The sequence below is a fragment of the Ctenopharyngodon idella genome, chromosome 17, assembly GCF_019924925.1.
Source record: "Ctenopharyngodon idella isolate HZGC_01 chromosome 17, HZGC01, whole genome shotgun sequence".
Lineage (NCBI taxonomy): Eukaryota > Metazoa > Chordata > Actinopteri > Cypriniformes > Xenocyprididae > Ctenopharyngodon > Ctenopharyngodon idella.
In genome coordinates, this window is record NC_067236.1 from 18,910,113 (window position 1) to 18,932,555 (window position 22,443).

The following is a 22,443-nucleotide window of genomic DNA, read 5'->3' on the forward strand; positions in this document are numbered from 1 at the left end:
TTTGCATTATTATTTAAATGCATTTTGTGTAAGTGATCACTCAATACACTGTTGTTTGTTATCAGTTATCTGTTTTTATTACAACATTACATGTATATACAGTAAAAGAGACAGTACAAATGTACGGCTGAGACTGAGAGATTGTTGTTGGTTTAGAAGCACTTCCTGTGGACAATGGATGGGCCTGCCTCGTCGTACTCCTGCTTGGTGATCCACATCTGCTGGAAGGTGGACAGGGAAGCCAAGATGGAGCCACCGATCCAGACGGAGTACTTACGCTCGGGAGGAGCAATGATCTAGAGAGAGAGAGATGGAGAAACATATTATTTCAAACAGCTGCGGCCAGGCTAACATAGTAAGAGCAGGTGAAACCTTGCTATATTTAACTACATTAAACCTCACACTCTAAAAAATGCTGGGTTAAAAACAACCCAAGTTGGGTTAAATATGCACAAACAAAAGCACAAGTCTTGAAAAGTGAAGTCAAAGCGTCTCGATCGCCCCCAGGTGGTTGGTCCCAGTATAGGTCATAAACCCCGCCCTCTCTGTAATTTAATGGTACGTGAGACAAACTAAACGATTAAATTACACTTCAAATTATTTTTATCTAGTTTTTATCGTGCTGATGCAAGTTCAAGTGTTCGTTTTTAAAAATAAAATTTGGTTTTAGTTCGTTATTTGATACTATAAAAACGGGGGTGTGGCGTCATGATTGACAGCTCATCTGAGGGAAGCAGTCACTGAGGCGCCAACTGACTTTTTTCGGGAGGAGATTGGAGCTTTAACTTTAATTTCTACATTTCCACAACTCATTATTTTTAACGTCGACATAATGAGTTGTTCTGCAGTAAACTGTACTAAGCGATTCTGCGGGAGTGTGGGCGGGGCCTTGAAAGCGCGCGGACCCAGAATCAGCACAAAATGTCGGCGCCATTTTAGAACATTGGCGGCTTCACTTTACTGCAATTGAAGACAGTCTATCGGACATACCCAGCGGTTGGGTTAAATCTTTGACCCAACCTAATGGGTAATTTTATTTAACTCAACTATTGTTTAAAATTTACTATATGGCTGCCTTAAAATGAACACAAAATAGGTTGGAAATTAAAAATAAGACACATAATTAGCTACTAGAGGCAATAGTAATAATCATAAATGTTTATTATTTAATTATTATTTATTAAACATATTAATAAATGTTAATTTCCAAACTATTTTGGGTTCATTTTAAGCGAGCAGAAAACATTTAACAACTGCTGGGTCAAAACAACCCAATCGCTGGGTTTGTCCATTTTCAACTTAACTTTTTTAACTCAACATTTTTTTTTAGAGTGTAGTTAAAGTTAGTGCATTAATTGTAAAGTGCCACAACTTATTTTTTCTATACAAATATGCAGTTTTTGCATTGAATCGATTAGAAGTGATTAAATGTTAAGCTGATTTATATATGTTTCGCTCACCTTGATCTTCATGGTGCTGGGGGCCAGAGCAGTGATCTCCTTCTGCATACGGTCAGCAATACCAGGGTACATGGTGGTACCGCCGGACAAGACGTTGTTGGCGTACAGATCCTTACGGATGTCAATGTCGCACTTCATGATGCTGTTGTAGGCGGTCTCATGGATACCAGCAGACTCCATACCTGAGGTGAGAGAGAACAAGTTGAGTTTTCAATCCATAACACAACTGGAGGAATGAAGTGAAGAGCATCCGGATGAAACGCACCAATGAAGGAAGGCTGGAAGAGGGTCTCGGGGCAGCGGAAACGCTCGTTACCGATGGTGATCACCTGACCGTCGGGCAACTCGTAGCTCTTCTCCAGAGAGGAGGAGGAGGCGGCGGTGGCCATCTCGTTCTCGAAGTCCAGAGCCACATAGCAGAGCTTCTCCTTGATGTCGCGCACGATCTCACGCTCAGCTGCGGAGAGGCGAGTTATGTTACTTCAGGACTCTTTGTACCGGCTACAAAGTCTGCTCAAAGTTTACTGGCACTCACCGGTTGTAACGAAAGAGTAGCCTCTCTCAGTCAGGATCTTCATGAGATAGTCAGTCAGATCGCGACCGGCCAGATCCAGACGCATGATGGCGTGGGGCAGAGCGTAACCCTCATAGACTGGGACGTTGTGGGTCACACCGTCACCAGCGTCCAGCACAATACCTGCAGAGGGCAGCACGTGGTCAGACTGTAAATTAGCAATATTCGTGACAACAGATGGATCGTTCACACCTGTCAGCCGGAGCGTCCCGCTAATCTTACACAATGCTGACAGCTTTTGTGATATCCGCGTGCTGACAGGGCAAAGTTATGAACAAACGTGACGAGTTATCTGGTCTTTAATAACCCAGCAAACAACGTCGTGTCCCTGGCTAAAAATAGTCGCGGTAGGACGGCATAAATCGCATAAACATTTCCTAAAAATGCATTCAGAAACGTTTCATAACTTTCATTTTTCAACCATGACGAGGGGCGTGTGGAGAGAACGTCTTTTCAATGGTCATTAAACGTCCAATGTTTGCTGGGAATGTTTTCAAAACGTTATTTATACATCGTTCATGGAGTGGGTTTTAACGTTTTTAAATGTTTCAGAATGATCAGAGAACATACAAAAATTAACGTTCCCGTAATGTGTGAAGAATGATAAAATGCAGTGTTTCCCTAACATTTGCATAACCAAGAAATAACGTTTTTAAACACAATGAAAACTGAACGTATTGAAACGTTTAGAAATAACGTTTTCATGTGAACTTTAGCGAAACGTTCTTAGAACATATTTTTGCTAGCTTGGATTGTTTGATAAATAATACAGCCCTAGTCAAAAAATAAATAATAACCTAAAGAAAATGCTAAGATTACGATCGGAATTTCCATCATAATTTGGAAACGATCCTAATGGGAATGAGGGTTATTATTGTTAACTAAATCTAAAACCATTAAAAAACATTGTTACTTGAGATATTAAAAAGCATTTTATTTTAGCTGGTTGTCAAAGCGTTTAGTTTAACTTGAAGTACTAAACTAACTAAAAAATCTTTAAAAAAAAATATGACAAAACGCACAGCAAAATTACTAAAATAAATAAATCGGCAATAGTAATAAAGTAACACCAATGGGAATCTTCTGATATGATTCCAACGCAATTCCTACAGTAATAAAAATTAATTGATTACAACTATTAAATCTGATTTTAGCTCTTAAAGCAAGACATTATTCCAATGCGAAACAATCCAATCGAGTTTAAGAATCAAATTAGATTCTACTGGATTCAAGAAATACAGGATTTTTTAGCAGCACATTTTGACTACACTCTCAGAACAAAATGGTACAAAATCTGTCACTGGGGCGATACTCTTTCAAAAGGTACTAATATGTTCCATTTAGGCATTAATATGTGCTTTTTGGTATTAATATGTACCTTTAAGGTACTAATATGGTAAATATGGTACCTTTTGAAAGGTTACCGCCCCTAGTAACAGCTTTTGTACCTTTTTACTCAGAAAGTGTATAATACTGATTTCGCTCATTAGTAGAGCAGCAGCGGTCGGCTTATCTTGTGTGGTTTAAGAGTGTTGGTCGTAATGACTAACCGGTGGTACGGCCGGAGGCGTACAGGGACAGCACAGCCTGGATGGCCACATACATGGCAGGGACGTTGAAGGTCTCAAACATGATCTGCAAGAGCAAAGACAGAAGATGTTATGAGCTCTGTGAGGGAGTACGAGACTCTCGTGTGTGAAGAAGACTTCAGCAGTACCTGAGTCATCTTCTCCCTGTTGGCCTTGGGGTTGAGAGGGGCCTCGGTGAGCAGGGTTGGGTGCTCCTCGGGTGCCACACGCAGCTCATTGTAGAAGGTGTGGTGCCAGATCTGAAGAGAACAGTCATGTTAATCTCACTGCTCTAATGCATTTGATTATTATATGAATGTTACTGTGGATTCGCACCTTCTCCATGTCGTCCCAGTTAGTGATGATGCCATGCTCAATGGGGTACTTCAGGGTCAAGATACCTCTCTTGCTCTGAGCCTCATCACCTACGTAGCTGTCCTTCTGACCCATACCGACCATCACACCCTGAGGGAGAGAGATGCGGGCTTGGTGAGCACAGATATGAGGATACAGATGATGTGCATGTGATAAACTGACACTACAGGCTAAAACGGTGCTTTTTCACGCACTGGTCAGTTTTGAGAGAGATTTGGTTTTTCATAACTAGTGGAAAGAAAGCGAGTGTTCATTTCATTTGCGTCTGTAGATTTCAATCTCTTTAAAGGTGTCAGAAATCTCCACTTCAGCAGCTTTACACACACCAAACTTTACACTTTTATTCATATCTATATTCTGAAGGTTTGTTCATATATTATTTGCCTGATTTATACAACATTTTACACCTAAAAACATGGTGAAAATGTATTATTTTCTGTCTGTTGACAGTATTTTCTAATCCATGGAGTGATGAAAAGAGAAATCCAGGACTTAAACTCTAATATGTCAACAAAATCAAACAAAAAATAGGGAATTTATACAAATTGGTATATATAAGAGAATGCATTTGAAAACGCATATTTAATTAGACAATCATGTGCATATTTAAACAGCATTTCAAAAAATTTGCAAATATGCATAAAAAAGTTTGCAATTCTTAATGTAAATAATTGGGAATTTATGCGAATTGGTAGATATAAGAGAACCTAAATGGCAATGCGTATTTAATTAGATAAAGCAATCATTTGCATATTTAACTATTTAGAAAAAATAGGAAAAATGCAAAAAAAAATTAGCAATTTAATTAATTGGGAATTTATGCAAATTGGTAGATATAAGAGAATGCATTTGGCAATGCATATTTAATTAGGCAATGCATTTGAAAATGCATATTTAATTAGACAATGCATATTTAAATTAGACATTGCAACCATTTGCATATTTAAACAGCATTGCAAAAATATGTTTGCAATTCCTCAATCAGCCAGTGAAGTATGATGATATCTGTGGTGTCTTGCCTCAGCCGGACTATATTAATTAAAACACTACAGTTCATGTACAGGAGAGGATTTCCCCTGTATTGTTTTGCAGATGTGTTCGCACCTGGTGACGGGGCCTTCCAACAATGGACGGGAAGACAGCACGGGGAGCGTCATCTCCGGCAAATCCAGCCTTGACCAAGCCAGAGCCGTTGTCGCACACAAGGGCGGTAGTCTCGTCGTCGTCGCACATGGTTGGTTTTCTGGTTGGTCTGTGAAGGAAGTGTCACACCGTCAGAGACAGAGCCAACAAACATACAAGTACCATGATGTTCTACACTATACTCTTTTCATGACTTACTATACTTGTATAAATCTTCTCAACTTACATGCAAAACTACAATTGTTAAATATTAATCAAACTCGTCTGAATCTACCAGCGACATGTGCTTCTTCTCTCCTGCCGCTGAAAGGGTTAGTGAAATCATATCTGCTCAAGACTTTCAGTAATGCCAAAGAAAGGCTAGAGTTTAACTGCAGGACAGCCGCTCTATTTAGGGCTTGACTCGTTTAAGAGAAGTCCTCTCACTCTCGCAGCTGTCGCCGTCACCTGCCGAGCTTCATTCACGCACTGTGATGCTTCAGTATTGCATGAAAAATATACTATCAAGTCAAAAGAAGAAGCTAAGAATCTTAAGATTATCTGCTCCGCCGAAAACCGTAAAGCTGTTATCCGTCTAACTAGTACAAGAAAGATCTAAAGAAATATCAGATGCAGTAGCCAAAGCAGCCTCTCGCAGGACTCACCAAGTTGTTATCACAAGACTGATGCTTCCACTGGGACAGAGAGACAAGGTGAGGAGCCCCTTTAAATAAGAGCGGCTCCTGGGGGCCGGGGCGGGGCGTCGGGTTCACACAAGCCCAAATAAGTGCAGCTGAGAAAAAATAAAAAAGAGAAAATAACCCTCTCCTCCACCCATGAATCTGATCCCCCCGGGTGGATCGGGCCTCCCTAAAATTAAGAAAGGCTTCCTTAGAAATAGCGGGCTGAGTGCCAATCATCTGCGTCTTAAACGTGGACTTCACATGTCAGATATTTGATTATTATTTGACATGTTCGCAACAACTTTTTTTGTATTTGCATATGCATATAGATTATTTAAATAAAAATGTGAAATGTGCATGTTTTGTTATTTACTATAGCACGCTTTATACTTTTATATTTAAGTGGTTTTCACTTTCTTTATTGGATAAAAGTAGGGTGGGAAAATGTTTTAAACGTTTTGTTTATTCGTTTGTGAGGGATAATATTTAAATATTTTTATGCATTTATACTTTCTGGGTAATTTAGTGTCGGGCTGATGTTGGAAACAGCTTGAGTCTATAGTCAGCAGTCTCTTGATATAATTGTGATTATTCAGCCGTTTTCGAACACAGGCTGCCTAAAGATGTCAACCAACCGTAACTAGGGTCTCTCGTTTTAGCAACATCTTAGAGGCTCCTCGCTCTCTCCAGGATGAATACTGTATATGTCAATGGGTGCTGGCATGTGTGGGCTCGAACCCTAAATGTGGTTAACAGCTGAGGGGTAACAGCAGCCTGGCCCTCTCTCCCTTAGCAGCGCCCCAATTGGCTGGGCTTTAGTAGTAGCTGCGCTCTGATTGGCTTAGCCCTCTCCTTTTAGGGTCATGGTTCTCATCAGGTGTTATGAACGTGAGGCCGGTCGAGCGTCTGTGACCGGACCTCCCATTGGTGTGATTCATAAGATCCTGATCCTCAGCACCCCATTAGGAAATTCTCCCTTACTATGGCAACATATGGACGTCTGGGAGTCGCAAATCATCTTTCTGAGACACATTTCCAAACTCGTCCGTGTCATTAACTCACAACTAGAACAGAAATAGAACTAGTGTGGAAATTCAGACATTCAGAAAGGAATTTACATTCACAGATCTATCTATCTATCTATCTATCTATATATCAGTTTATTTTATTTTTATTGGTTTATATAGCACATTTAATAACGACAGAGTCGACCAAAGTGATGCACAAGAGTAAAATACAAACATAAAACAGATAACAGATTAAAAACAAAAGTCAAATTTACCCAACAATAAAAAACACATATATGGGTCATTCTACAGAACTGGTTCAAAGTCAGAGTTGGAAACATCTTGAAAAAATGTCTTTTTCCACAAATTTTATATGCAAATTGTATAATATCCAAGGTACACATTTCTAGTAATTGTACAGTTAATTCTCATATTGTATTTTCAGAAAGTTCTGGAATATTTTTCATCTCCCCAAATTTGTCACTACCGAAACACAATAATAAATAATTTAATAAGAAGGGTCACATTGACCTATTAAGATTTTATTTACGTTTACCTTGTAAATATATTTTTTTGCTATTTTTAAAAAACAGTTTTCACAGGTAAATCAATAACAATTACAATTTTAACAATATTTCAAGTGTAATTTATGAGATTTGTTGCATTTTGAATCCAATCTTTCTTTGTAAAAGTCATAAAGTTTATCAAACTGATTTCAAAGTGAAGGATTCATTAGTTTGAATAAACATTGAACCAAACACTATAATAACATCTTAGTTGATCATTCAAGATACTTTATTTTTGACAAAACATCCATGTTTCGGTCGTGACAGTAATGTGTTGGTAGTGACTCACATACTAAAACATATTAAAATACTAATGATTTGCATAACTGTACTAAAATTTTGTTTATTTCCCCCAAATAAACTATTATGTGTACTTTTGTCACTACCGAAACAATGACGTCACTACCGAAACTTCACCACGTTTCGGTAGTGAGTGTTTCGGTAATGACAATTTTAGATAGCTAGCACAGTTCTGAGCAGTTGGAATATAAAATAACACCCAAAAAACAATGATTTCACTACTGAAACAGTCATGACCGAAACATGGCGATGTTTTGGTAGTGACAATTTTATTTACTTTTGAGCCGCTCAAAGATGCTAATCAGCACATGGTTCGCTAGCACAGTTCTGAACAGTTGTACACATATAAAAACTACATTTTATGGAATAACACCCAAAAAACAATGATTTCACTACTGAAACAGTCATGACCGAAACATGGCGATGTTTTGGTAGTGACAATTTTATTTGCTTTTGAGCCGCTCAAAGATGCTAATCAGCACATGGTTCGCTAGCACAGTTCTGAACAGTTGTACACATATAAAAACTACATTTTATGGAATAACACCCAAAAAAGTTTGCTTAATTGCAGAAAAAGGTGTTTGTTAGTGACGTTCCTTAAAGTTCCACACAGATTTTCAGACGTTTGAACACATTTAGCTCAGAATGATGGACCTATCTACTGTGAAAGAGGCGATGAGAGGGAGGAACACAGGAATATTTCCTGATCAGAAATGTAGAAGTGTGTTAAAATCAGTCTCAGACAATGAAAAACACACACTGTTTCGGTAGTGACATGAACATGAGGGACACATTTTTTTACATAAAGTTTCATGATTTAAAGATAAAATATGAAATAAATATATTTTTTAACTTCACTTTAAAAAAAAACAAAACTAATATATATTTTTAAAAACAATAATGGAAAAAATTGCAAAAATTATTATTATTTTCACAAGTTGAAATGTAGGGGTTAGGGTTCGGGACAGCCAATTGAAAGTACCCAGTAAATGATGATTTTATATATATTAATCTTACTGATATTTTAAATATTATTGTGGGATTCAATAGATAATAGAAGGATCTTAGTAAACATCTTAAATTTGAAGACTTAAATTTAACTTGTACACAAACAATAGAACCTTAATCTGAATTCTAAACTCAATAGGAAGCCAATGTAACCTCATCAAAACAGGAGTGATACTTTCCCTCTTTCTAGTCCCTGTTAAAGTCGGGCCGCAGCATTTTGGACCAGCTGAAGGTGAGATAACAAGACTGAGCAACCCCTGAATACAATGAGTTGAGCTGATTTTACAACTGAATTAATTTGTTTTTCAAATTTAAGAGCCGGGTCAAAAATGACACCCAGATTCCCAACAGAGTTAGTCACAGGAGTAAGGGATTCAATCCAGCAGTGACTGAAGAGATATGCTGTCATCAAGGTAAAGCTGTATATCATTTGCATGAAGATGATATAAAAAATGTGATGTTTACGAAAGATCTTGGCTAAAGGAAGAAGATAGAGGGAAAATAAGACAAGACCTAAGACGGAGCCCTGGGGTACACCACATGTGCTAGCAGCAGAGCAAGATCTATCTATCTATCGTTCTATCTATCTATTATTAAATATAAATGTGTAACAGTAGGTGAATTGTATCTAAAACAAATAAATTGTTACGCAACAATAAACACCGACATTCGTCTCTATTTCAAACTGAATCTCTCAGAATACTGTAACACTTCGAGCTGTAAATGAGTGTTTAAGCCATCATGATTGAGAATGAGAGTGTGTTCTGTCACTTCATATCACAGCTGGTTGTGGGGGTTCGTTCCTCCGTCACATAGTCCACTGCTTGAGAGTTTGACTATTAATAGCTGTTCTGCTCTGTCTGCATATAGAGGCGAGTGAAGGAGGCGTCCAGATTCCTCAGGCAATGATGATGACCACCGGTCAACCAATAGAGCCCCAATCAACAATCAACATGTGATTTAATGAGAAAAAATCATTCATTTAATCAGCATACAGAGAGCAGTGAAACATTTTACTGTTAGACAATATATATGTGCATCATATTACACACTAGTCACAAATAACAGAGCAAATATCGGTCAGCGTGTTCAAAACCTCATACTATTATTCATTTGAGTAAATTATTAATACAAATCATGAATGATGTACATTGTTAGCTTATCAAGAAAAATATATAATAATATAAAGGTAATAAACAAGTCAAGTCAAGTCACCTTTATTTATATAGTGCTTTTTACAATGTAGATTGTGTCAAAGCAGCTTTACATTGAACAATAAAGAAGGGTTTATATATATATATATGTGTGTGTGTGTGTGTGTGTAATTTAATATTTAATAATTAAATGTGTTTATATTTTACTTTTATTTGATCCAATTTTATCCTATAATGAATGTGATTATAATAAATTTAATAAAATATAGTAAACAATAATAAAATAATATTTATTTATTTATTTAAATTAAATATATATATATATATTCAAATATTAACATTTAATATTATATATATATAAAATATTTAATAATTGATTATGTTTATATTCTGCTTTTATTTTATCCAATTTTATCCTATAATGAATGTGATTATAATAAATTTAATAAAATATAGTAAACAATAATAAAATAATATTTATTTATTTATTTAAATTATATATATATATATATTCAAATATTAACATTTAATATTATTAATATAAAATATTTAATAATTGATTATGTTTATATTCTGCTTTTATTTTATCCAGTTTTATCCTATAGAATGAATGTGATTATAATAAATTTAGTAAAAATATAGTAAACAATAATAAAATAATATTTATTTATTTATTTAAATTAAATATATATATATATATATTCAAATATTAACATTTAATATTATATATATATGAAATATTTAATAATTGATTATGTTTATATTCTGCTTTTATTTTATCCAGTTTTATCCTATAGAATGAATGTGATTATAATAAATTTAGTAAAAATATAGTAAACAATAATAAAATATTTATTTATTTATGTATATTTTTTAATTATTTTAATAAATTATATATATATATATTCAAATCTTAAAATGTTATATATTACATTTAATATTTAATAATTGAATTATTTAAATAAACAAATATATATTCAATTATATGTGTGTGTGTGTGTATATATATATTAAATTACATATACATATATTTACTATTTACTATTAATAATTGAATTACTTAAATATTTTAAATAATATATATATATTAATCTTAAAATTGAATATTATATATTCAAATAAAATATATAATATTAAAATATTAAGTAAATAAATATTTAAATAATAAATAAATAAAATATAAACAGCAGTAGTGAACTTGCCACTCTCCTCAAATTTATTGTTTTTATGTAATTTATGTAATATGTTTAATATGCTTACATTTTAGCATATAATGATTATATTTAGCAAATATATAGCTAATAATAATAAAGTTGATATAAAATATAAAATCGAATTTGGCACTCTCCTCAAATAGCTTAACATTGTAAAAGCACGATTTCTCTCAGTCCCAATTAATTCAAGAGCAATAAAATCGAAATGTGAAATAAATAGTTTGTGAAGTTCCGGCGCCTCCCAGCGGCTCGATGACGTACTGCAGCCTGCGCTTACACGTCATCAGAGCGACGCGGGACCGTGATGCTGCCACGCGACGCCTGTTATGATCACACGCCTCCACATGAGAAGTTTTATTTACATTTTTTACAGCTTCGCAGCGCGTGTTTCGATCGGCGATGGTGTTCGAGAGTGTTTTCCAGTGCTGAGCTCGAGGCGGAAGTGACGGAGCTCATAATGCAGGATGAATGATTACTCTCTTCAGCAGGAGAACGAGCTCGAGGCGCTGTCATCGATATTCGGAGAGGATTTCAGAGACAACCGAGCAGAAGATCCATGGAAGGTACTGATTTATATGGTCTCAGTGACATTAATGGGTCTTAAAGAGCTCGTGGTCAGTTCGCGGATCTTTTAAGTCCACTTATAACGTTTCTTTTGCCACAACAGTCACTTTCTGACCAGAAGTGCGTTAAAGTGGGCGTGTCGTATGTTAATTAGCTCAATGTTTTGACATGCGTCATGTGTGTTACTGTAACGTAATTAGCTGAAACGAATTAATTTTTAATAATTTTATAGCACTGCTTTTAGAGGAACGATCTACTGTACAATAGTGTTATAACTCTGTCACAATTTTTAGACTTTTATTTTGGCGGGTTGTCGCAACTCTTCATTCATTTATCTGTGAGGTTCTGCATTATACAGTAAATTTAATAAATTTTATGCCCTCATCGTGGTCCTGTCCAGGAAGTGATGCGTATGTATTGATGTCATCTGCAGGTCAGGCGTCCTCCTGAGGTTTACCTGTTCCTGCGGCCGAAGGGACTCGGTTACGGACAGACGAGTTTCGTCTCGGTGGACCTGCAGGTCAAATGTCCTCCGACGTACCCTGATGTGTGAGTGTCACGAGTGTCTTCATGATCTCAAACACGAGTTTCCATATTTCAAATAAAGACATTAACAGTAAGACCAAGCAGCAGCATAATAATAACATAAACAAACAAAACATGAAAAGCAAATTATAACGGATTAAATTACACTTCAGGGGGTTAATCCATATATACTGACAGTAATTTAGAGAGCACTCCTCATTTTTAGCTGTTTTAAGGATTTAAATACAATTTTAACGTCATTTTTAAATGCCTGAAAACATGGAGAAACTTTATGTAAAATTTGGCTACAATCAACACATTATTACACAAAAATTCAATGTTTTTGTTTTCCAAAAGACACCAAATTCAACAATATGATAATCAAAGGCAGGTCTTCAACCGCTCAATTAACAATCGTACAATTATAAAAAAAGATGTTCCTGAGTTTCAGTATATTTTTGACACATTGTTAAACTAGAAATTCGTTACATGGATAAATGTTGTTAATTGTCTTGAACAGATGACGTGCAGGTAAACAAATACAGCAATGCAGCTTTTTCTAGTGAGTTTTTTTATTTAGATTTTTAAAAGAATATTTATTTAGCGCACTTTTTTAAATAGTACCAAATACACATGAACAGGCTTGGGAGGATTACTTTAAAAATGTATTTCGTTACAGTTACAAATTACTTCATAACAAAAGTATTTAGTAACGTAATCCAACTGCCACAATATGAAAGTAATGTAATCTGATTACTTTTGGATTACTTCAAGGTCACATATATATATATATATATATATATATATATATATATAAGAAAGAAAGAGAGAAATTTGGGGGGAATCAATTTTACTATAAATAAATTGCATTTTTTTTATTTAATTTTAATTATTTCTTCTCAATTTCTTCAAGTTTTAAATGTTACACGTTCCAAACTTTTGAATGGGTCTCAACAATACAAATATTTTACAAATCTGATAAATTATCTATTGCAATATTATTATCGTTGTTGTTGTTTAGAGCTTAAAAATATAAAAGCGACATCAGATCATAAACAAACGGAACAAGCTCGGGTCAGACATTTCTGTTTGTTTGTTCTGCTTTAATTTTAATGTTTAGCATTTTGGTTACTTTTAAAACCCATTAAAACTAATGTCTCATTTCCACAACTTGTGAACACACAGCCCTGAATATATATATATATGTAAAGGGTTATTCAGACATCTAGTGGCTACAGTATGGTATTACAGATTATTTTTAGTCCTTTGATAAAGAAAGTGAAGGCAGAGTTTGCACTGTACAATCATGTTGTTTGCATTTTCTTCTTTGAAAACAAAATAGCAGCGAAATTTCCATGAATTGAACACTAGCAGCAGTGATTCGATCTGCGTCTGAGGAGATTGTAGATGGTGTTATTTGCGCATGCACCAGCGGGTGGCTCACGTCAGTCATCACTGCCAACAGAACCAGGAAATACTGTATAATCAAGCAGCGCTTAATATGTGTTATTATGGCAGAATAATGATTTATTTAGTTTTAAATGAAATGATTGTAATCCTGATAGTATCCCTCCTTTTTTCAAAATGTAACTGTAATCTGATTACTACGTTTTTTGTCGTAACTGTAAGGAATTACAGTTGCTGGATTTTTGTATCCTGATTACGTAACGCCGTTACATCCGTTACTCCCGACCCTGCGCATGAATAATACACAAATAAAATAATGCATGGATTTTTTATTTTATTTTAAAATTATTTATTTTTGGGCACTTTTTTATTTTCACGCAGATTAAATAGTACCAAGTACACACAAATAAAATAATTCATCTTTATTAGTGTTTTTTTTTTGGTAGTTTTTCATTTTCACACAAATGAAACGCCACCAAACACAAATGAGTAACGCACACATAAAACAATGCATCTTTTTTATTTTTAGATTATTTATTTATTGCACTTTTTTCATTTTCACACAGATTTCCACACAAATAGTACCAATGAATAATGCGCAAGTAAAATAATGCATCTTTTTAGTATGCGTTTCATTTATATATTTATTTATTTTAGATGTATTTAATTATTGCACATTTTCATGCAGTTAGAATAGTACCTAATACACACGAATAATACACAAATAAATAATGCATTTCTTTTAGTAAGTGTTTTTTTATTATTATTATTATTATTATTAATTTATTTTTTGGCACTTTTTTATTTTCACGCAGATGAAATGGTACCGGCAAGTACACACAAATAATGCACACATAAAACTGCATCTTTTTTCTAGTGTTTTATTTAGATTTTTTATTTTATTTATTTATTTATTTTTTAGTTATTGCACTTTTTCATGCAATATTACAAAATACACATGAATAATACACAAGTCAAATAATGCATCTTTTTTAGTACATGTTTAAATGTATTTATTGCACTTTTTTATTTTTACACAGTTAAAATAGTACCTAATACACAAATAAATAATGCATTTCTTTTAGCAAGTGTTTTTTTGTTTATTTGTTTTTTTGACACTTTTTCCATTTTCACACAAATGAAATGCTGCCAAATAATGCACACATAAAACAATGCATCTTTTTTAGCGTTTTATTTTTATTTATTGCGCTTTTTCATTTTCACACAGATGAAATATAGGGCTGGGACAATACTATCGATGCATCGCGATTCGTGGATCATTTCTGATATTTTTCAAATCCATCGTAAATCGATTCTGAACTGAGTTTTTAACAGCAGATGGCGCTCTAGGCTAGTTTTTAACCGCACACTCAAATGCTCGTGAAGAAGAGCGCTCGTGATAAATCTCTGTGTTTTGTGGTGTCATGTGACATCAGGCCTCCAGAGCTGGAGCTGAAGAACGCTAAAGGACTGTCCAACGACAAACTAGAGAAACTCCACACGGAGCTCAACAAACTGGCCAAAGACCGATGTGGAGAGGTGAGGAATGAACACTCTTATTCATCAAGGACGCGACACATTTCTGATGTCACAAAAGCATCTAATCATGTGAAATCTGCTCTCTCAGGTGATGATCTTTGAGCTGGCGGACTGTGTTCAGTGCTTTCTGACGGAGCACAACGTTCCTCCCTCCAGCTCCTTCCACGAGGAGATGCTGAAGAACCAGCGGCGGCAGCAGGAGCGTCTGGCCCTGGAGGAGCAGCAGAAGATCGATCAGCGCCGCAGACAGGAAGAGCAGACCGTACATCACTTCCTGCTGCACACTCAACTTCATTTCTGTCTCGGTGTGCTTCAGTAAACCTCACCTCAGTGTTTCTCTTCCACAGCAAAACGAGATCCTCGCGGAGATTCAGAGGAGAGAGGAGGAGAGACGAGAGGAGAAGAGGAAGAAGGAGATGGCCAAACTGGTGAGATCTTCCTCTCTTCTCTCGTTCACCTTCAGATTTCAGAGAAAAATCTCATCATCGTCAGTCGTCTTTTAATATCAGTGTATAACAGCTAGACCTGTCGTGATTATTGATTAATCGTCTGATCTAATTGCAATTATTTGAGATTACCACAATAATCGTGCAGTTTATCTTTCAATCACATTTTGCCATTCATTATAATGAGATTCAATTAAAGGGTTCGTTCACACAAAAAAGAAAATTGTGTCATTAATTTCTCACCCTCATGTCGTTCCACATCTAGAAGACTTACAGGTTCGAAACGGCTTGAGTGTGAGTAAATGATGACAGTATATTTTATTAATTAGTATTATTATGTTAAGTGTATAATTAATAATTAATACTTAATAATTATTCATTTTCACAGCATTGAATTAAATCATATATTTCATGTTATTCATATGTTGTTATATTATAATATTTATATTACATTATTTTTATTATATTTAAATAATTCATTATTTAAAAATGTAATTATTTCAATATAATTATATAATGAATTATATAAATATATAATTAGTATTATGTTATATTAATTGATTAATTATTAATTAATAATTATTTATTCATTTTCACAGCATTGAAGTAAATCATATGGGCCTATTTTATTATAGTTTTTATTATTATATTATAAATAAGTGTATAATTAATCATTAATAGTTAATAATTATTAATTAATTTTCACAGCATTGAAGTAAATTGTGTTATATTTTGTTTAGTTGTTATGTTATAATATTAATGTTATATTACATTATTTTATTATATTTAAATAATTTATTATATAAATGTAACTAATCATTTTAATATAATTTATGTAATTAAGGAGGATGTATATATAATTAAGTATAAAAATTAGTATTATATTATATTAATTAAATAATTAATTATTATTATATTATATTAATTTATTTGATTAATATTTAGTAATTAATTAATTTTCACAGCATTGAAATAAATCATATGGGCCTATTTTATTACATCATATATATATATTTATTTATAATTAATTAGTATTAATTGATTAATTATTAATTATTATTACTTTATTTTCACAGCATTGAGGTAAATCATATAGGCCTATTTTATTATATTTTGTATTATATTATAGTTAAGTATATAATTAGTAGTTAATCATTATTAATAGGCCTAATAATGATTGACAGGTCTAATAATGATTGACAGGCCTGATGATGATTGACAGGCCTAATGATGATTGACGGGTCTAATAATGATTGACAGGCCTAATGATGATTGACGGGTCTAATAATGATTGACAGGCCTAATGATGATTTACAGGCCTAATGTTGATTGACAGGTCTAATAATGATTGACAGGCCTAATGATGATTGACAGGTCTAATAATGATTGACAGGCCTAATAATGATTGACAGGCCTAATGATGATTTACAGGCCTAATGATGATTTACAGGCCTAATGATGATTGACAGGTCTAATAATGATTGACAGGTCTAATAATGATTGACAGGCCTAATGATGATTTACAGGCCTAATGTTGATTGACAGGTCTAATGATGATTGACAGGCCTAATGATGATTGACAGGTCTAATAATGATTGACAGGCCTAATGATGATTTACAGGCCTAATGATGATTGACAGGTCTGATGATGATTTACAGGCCTAATGTTGATTGACAGGTCTAATAATGATTGACAGGCCTAATGATGATTGACAGGTCTAATAATGATTGACAGGCCTAATGATGATTTACAGGCCTAATGATGATTGACAGGCCTAATGATGATTTACAGGCCTAATGATGATTGACAGGTCTGATGATGATTTACAGGCCTAATGTTGATTGACAGGTCTAATAATGATTGACAGGCCTAATGATGATTGACAGGTCTAATAATGATTGACAGGCCTAATGATGATTGACAGGTCTAATAATGATTGACAGGCCTAATGATGATTGACAGGTCTAATAATGATTGACAGGCCTAATGATGATTGACAGGTCTAATGATGATTGACAGGTCTGATGATGATTTACAGGCCTGATGTTGATTGACAGATCTAATAATGATTGACAGGCCTAATGATGACTGACAGGTCTAATGATGATTGACAGGCCTAATGATGATTGACAGGTCTAAATGATTGACAGGTCTAATAACAGCATGTGATGTGTGTGATTCAGGAGCGTCTGGAGAGCGTCGTCTCTGTCCAGCCGGCTTTAGAAAGACAAGCTTCATCCTCGGGGTCTCCTGTGGATCCGTCTGAAGTGAAGAAAGCGCTCACGAACAGACGGAGAACCACGTCCAGCAGCAGACACCGGTCTGAACACTGAACAATCACACACAGGAACATGTCTGCGGTTACTTGGTGTTAAGTGTGTGACTTTATTCTTCTTTCCTAGACGAGACACATACAATGAGGACAGTGCACGTCAGCAGGAAGTGCTTCACTTCAGTAACAGTCTCCTCGGAGAGGTCATCGTTCACAGAGGGAAGTGTATAGGTGAGGATTCTGGGCTGTCGATCGCCGTTTGACACCGTTCAGGATTGAGGTGGAGGTTAAGTGTGATGTTTCTCTGTGTCAGGTGAGAGCGAGCGACTGGGCCGCAGTGTGTATTACGCCTTCAACTCCACCTCTGGAGATTTCTCCGTCGTGTACGAGTGGATCCTTCGCTGGAACAAGACCATCGGGAAGTTCTTCACCAGCCAGGAGAAGGAGAAGATAGAGAAATGCAAAAAACAGGTAGAAAATCAACACATTTAGTTGTCATTGAAAACCACATGTTCTTTTCATTTAGCCATTAAATAGTTTGATGTACTATTCTGACTTAATTACATTAAATCATTGGACTTTTATTTTGAACGAATGAATCAAGTCACATTTATTTTTATAGTAATATAGTTTATATTATATCTGATATAATATGTTAGTTTTATAAAGAAATTCATACGTTGGCACTTTTTATCTGTCTGATTTCGTGCATTTAAAATTATGATTTATATATCAATATGACTATAAAATAATAGTAATAAATAAATAAAAAAACAATTAAAAATATTACTTCACTGTTAAAAAAATGTGTATTTAAGAAATAATTTTTAATTTTTTTAATGATCATTATTTTACATTACAATAAAATTTACAAAATTACAATAATATTTATGACTGCCTTAATTTCCTCATTTTCAAACAGTAAACCTTTGGACTTTTATTTTGAATAAATGAATGAACGAACGAACAATCAAACACTACCAGTCGAGAATCACTATCTATCTAATATTTTAGTTTTATAAAGAAATTCATATGTTAGCACAATTTTATCAATCTAATTTCATGCATTTAAATTTAAATATCGATGCGGCTATAACGTAGTAGTAGTAGTAATAATAATAATAAATAAATAAATAAACTAAAGGAAATATTGCTTAACTGTAAAATAAAAAAATGTGTATTTAAGATTTTTTTTTATTACGTAACAATAAAGTTTTCAAAATTACAATATATATATATAATATTTATGGCTGCTTTAATTTCTTGTTTTTTAAACATTAATCCATTGGACTTTTATTTTGAATGAATGAACGAATGATTGAACACTACCAGTCAAGGGTCTGATATAATATTCATACGTTGGCACAATTTATCTGTGTAATTTCATGTATATTAATGGAATCCTTTAGATGAGACGGTGTTTAAGGTCAGTAATAACACGTCCGGTGGTGTTTCTGTCAGATCCAGGGCGTGGAGAGCGAGCTGAACTCTCTGTTGAAGCTGAAGCACCCGAATCTGGTGCACTATCAGGCCCTGATCTGCAGCGAGCGCGACGACTGTCTGGTGGTGGATCTGCTGGCCGAACACGTCCCCGGCTCCAGTCTGGCTCAGAGTCTGTCCGGCGGCGCGCCGGTGCCCGTGGATCAGCTGCGGCGTCACGCCGTCCAGCTGGTGTCCGCGCTCGACTATCTGCACGGCAACTCTGTGGTGCACAAGCAGCTGGGCCCGTCCTGCGTGCTGCTGGACGCTCAGGGCGACGTCAGGCTCGCCGACTACAGTCTGGCCAAACGCCTGGCTGACGTGTGTAAAGAGGACATCTTCGAGCAGGGTCACGTGCGCTTCAGCGAGGACACGCTGCCCACCCGCTCCGGGAAGAAGGGAGACGTCTGGAGTCTAGGGCTGCTGCTGCTGGCGCTCGCTCAGGGCCGGGAGGTGAAGGAGTATCCTGTGACGGTGCCGGCGACGCTGCCCGCAGACCTGCACGACTTCCTCAACAGGTGCGTGTGATTGGTTTATTCCCAATCGTTTTCATCAGCCGATCATCTTTGACCTACAACAAAGTTAATATTTCAATAATTCACCGTTTTTTGTTTTTTTTTTACTTTAAATTATTATTTTTTCATTATTTAATAAGTAATTAATTTATTATTATTTATTTTAGTTTTGCATTTTTCTGATTTAATGTTTAGTAGAGCTGCCGGATTTGAGAAAAAAATCTAATTGCGATTTTTTTTCAAAACTATGATTAAAAAAATCCAAGTTTTTGTAGAGCCAGAAATGTGTGATTTATATATCATATAGCTATAAAACAATAATGATGATGATAATAATAATAATAATAATAATAAATAAATAAATATAAAAACTAAATAAAAAATCTAAATAAAAACAAAAAAAGAAATATTTATCTTGCAAATTTAAAAACTGAGTATTTAATAATAATAATAATAATAATAATAATAAATAAAAATAATTAATAAATAAAACCTAAATATAAAACCTAAATAGAAACAAAGAAATATTAGTCTTGTAAATTAAAAAAGTGAGTATTTAATAATAATAATAATAATAATAATAATTAAATATTAACTCCCCTTGAAGATAATATTTCAATAATTTAACAACACATTCACATTTTCATGGTTTTCAGATAAATATTTTAAGTGTTTATAATATAAATAATCATTTTATTTGGGTGATTTTATTTTATTTTTTAAATTTATTCATTTTATTTTTTACATTTTTCTGATTTAATGTTTAGTAGGGCTGCACAATTTGTGAAAAAAAAATCTAATTGCACATTTTTTCTTTTAAAAATGGCGATTTAAAAAAAAATCCAAGTTTTCTGTGCTTGTTTGTAGGGCCAGAAATGTGTGATTATATATCAATATGGATATATAATAATAATAATAATAATAAACTAATAAAATATTTTAAGTGTTTAAAATACAAATAAACATTTTATTTTGAGTGTTTTTATTTTAATTTTTAAATTATTTATTCATTTTAATTTTACATTATTGTAGGCCTGCACAATATTTTTTTTTCCTGTTAAAAATTGTGATTAAAAAATATATCCAGGTTTGCTGTGCTTGTTTGTAGGGCCAGAAATGTGTGATTATATATTAATATAGATAGATGATATATAATAATAATAATAATAATAATAAATAAATAAAAAGAAATATTACTCTTCTAATATTTCACTGTAAAAAACTGAGTATTTAAGAAAAATAATTAATAATAAATAATAATTATCATTATTTTACATTACAACTGTAAAATTACAACAATATTTATAGTTTTATTAATTTCTTAATGTTCAAAAATTAAACCATCAAACTTTTATTTTGAAAGAACAGTGGAGGGAGCCATTAAAGCTTGTCTTCAGTTGATAAGAGCTTCTCTGTGAAGATGATTGGCTCATGTCTCGTTCTCAAATGCACATTAAAGCGACTCAAACTCAGAGCAGACGCAGATGGAGTTCATGTTGAGCGTTTACTGTGAATCGAGACGCTGAAAACACCGGCGGATCACGAGCTGCACACGTGTACATGAACACACGTTCACTCTGAAACACACACCGCATGTGTTTATTTATTAAGACACAAATGACTGTGTTTATGATATAGTGCAGTAAAAGCTTACAGATAATTCGTTTGTTTATTTCTGCAGGTGTGTGTGTCTTAATGACGCTGACCGCTGGCACACTCACCAGCTCCTGGATCATCCGTTCCTGCGTCCTCCGTCTCCCAAGACTGTGGCGGTGTGTCCGGAGTCCAGTCCAGAGGGTGACCCACAGTTCACACCTTTCATAGTGTTTGTCCTGTCAAATAAATCAGCATTTATTATAATAAGAATGTTTGTATTCCTCAGACACGGGCGTTGATTTTGCCTCCACGGTTGTCCCGCGCAGTCACCTCCTCAGCGCCCCCTTCAGTACGGAGGTGCAGAAGCAGTTCTCGCGCTACTACAACGAGTTCTCAGAGCTGCAGCTGCTGGGGAAGGGGGCGTTCGGGGCTGTTATTAAGGTCAGGGATGGTGTGTTTTGGTATTGATGCAGATGATATTTCTGTACCGTGGAGTGTGTGATGTCATTAGGGAAAAATATTTAGTTTTTCTGCATATTATACATTTTTGGTTTATAAATGCTTCTGCTCATTCTTCTCTTTTCACCTCCAGGTCCAGAATAAGCTGGATGGTTGTTATTACGCGGTCAAGCGGATCCAGGTGAATCCGGCCAGTAAGCAGTTCCGGCGGATCAAAGGTGAGGTCACGCTGCTGTCGCGCCTCAACCACGAGAACATTGTGCGTTACTACAACGCCTGGATCGAGCGTCACGAGACGCCTTCGACCGGAGCGTTGACCAGCGACAGCTCCGAGGCGTTGAGCAGCCCAGAGAGATACTCGCGGCCCGCGGCTCCGTCACGCCGCAACGAACTGGGTCTGATGGACAACATCGAGGAGGACGCGCCGCCGCCCGCCCTCGCCAGCTCAGTGGAGTGGAGCACCTCGCTGGAGAGATCCACCAGCGCCAAGTGCAGCGCCGCCGACTCCGCGGACGACGAGGAGGACGACGATGAAGAGGAGGATGTGTTCTGCCTGTCCTTCCTGTGAGATTCAATCATCATGTGTTTTGCACTGATAGCGAATGTTTG

The 22,443-nt window shown here is 34.9% G+C and overlaps 2 protein-coding genes and 2 long non-coding RNA genes across 4 annotated transcripts in view; 3 read left to right on the plus strand and 1 right to left on the minus strand.

Annotated features, from left to right (window-relative positions):
- Nucleotides 1-51: 51 nt before the first annotated feature.
- actc1b (actin alpha cardiac muscle 1b) lies at nucleotides 52-5,927 on the minus strand. The gene is made up of 9 exons (XM_051868851.1): nucleotides 5,765-5,927; nucleotides 5,082-5,229; nucleotides 3,939-4,067; nucleotides 3,752-3,862; nucleotides 3,585-3,669; nucleotides 1,996-2,157; nucleotides 1,726-1,917; nucleotides 1,461-1,642; nucleotides 52-296 (listed from the first exon to the last, which is right to left on the minus strand). Exons 2-9 carry the CDS (start codon nucleotides 5,208-5,210, stop codon nucleotides 153-155), a joined length of 1,134 nt encoding a protein of 377 aa, XP_051724811.1. The 5' UTR covers nucleotides 5,211-5,229; nucleotides 5,765-5,927; the 3' UTR covers nucleotides 52-152.
- A 1,529-nt stretch (nucleotides 5,928-7,456) lies between these two features.
- Nucleotides 7,457-9,915, plus strand: LOC127498773 (uncharacterized). Its single transcript, XR_007925974.1, has 3 exons — nucleotides 7,457-8,895; nucleotides 8,980-9,076; nucleotides 9,534-9,915. It is a non-coding gene; the product is annotated as an uncharacterized LOC127498773 (long non-coding RNA).
- Nucleotides 9,916-11,326: 1,411 nt separating this feature from the next.
- The window catches only part of eif2ak4 (eukaryotic translation initiation factor 2 alpha kinase 4), a 34,180-nt gene continuing 23,063 nt past the window's right edge, over nucleotides 11,327-22,443 (plus strand). The window contains exons 1-12 of the mRNA XM_051867768.1: nucleotides 11,327-11,594; nucleotides 12,029-12,144; nucleotides 14,964-15,066; nucleotides 15,155-15,328; nucleotides 15,414-15,494; nucleotides 17,697-17,833; nucleotides 17,916-18,016; nucleotides 18,099-18,256; nucleotides 19,247-19,782; nucleotides 21,461-21,576; nucleotides 21,662-21,816; nucleotides 21,968-22,398. Of these exons, the coding sequence (XP_051723728.1) occupies nucleotides 11,496-11,594; nucleotides 12,029-12,144; nucleotides 14,964-15,066; nucleotides 15,155-15,328; nucleotides 15,414-15,494; nucleotides 17,697-17,833; nucleotides 17,916-18,016; nucleotides 18,099-18,256; nucleotides 19,247-19,782; nucleotides 21,461-21,576; nucleotides 21,662-21,816; nucleotides 21,968-22,398 (2,207 nt within the window). The 5' untranslated portion in view covers nucleotides 11,327-11,495. The remainder of the gene's footprint in view (nucleotides 11,595-12,028; nucleotides 12,145-14,963; nucleotides 15,067-15,154; nucleotides 15,329-15,413; nucleotides 15,495-17,696; nucleotides 17,834-17,915; nucleotides 18,017-18,098; nucleotides 18,257-19,246; nucleotides 19,783-21,460; nucleotides 21,577-21,661; nucleotides 21,817-21,967; nucleotides 22,399-22,443) is intronic.
- On the plus strand, nucleotides 16,485-17,690 carry LOC127498445 (uncharacterized). The gene is made up of 3 exons (XR_007925887.1): nucleotides 16,485-16,981; nucleotides 17,096-17,152; nucleotides 17,191-17,690. It is a non-coding gene; the product is annotated as an uncharacterized LOC127498445 (long non-coding RNA).

Excerpts from the sequence above, each read along its gene's own strand:
- actc1b (XM_051868851.1), bottom strand. The coding sequence starts at position 5,210 with ATGTGCGACGACGACGAGACTACCGCCCTTGTGTGCGACAACGGCTCT. Across the intron at positions 2,158-3,584 it reads CGCCTCCGGCCGTACCACCG|GTATTGTGCTGGACGCTGGT; the intron begins GTTAGTCATTAC and ends TGCCCTCTGCAG. Across the intron at positions 1,643-1,725 it reads CTTCCAGCCTTCCTTCATTG|GTATGGAGTCTGCTGGTATC; the intron begins GTGCGTTTCATC and ends CTCTCACCTCAG.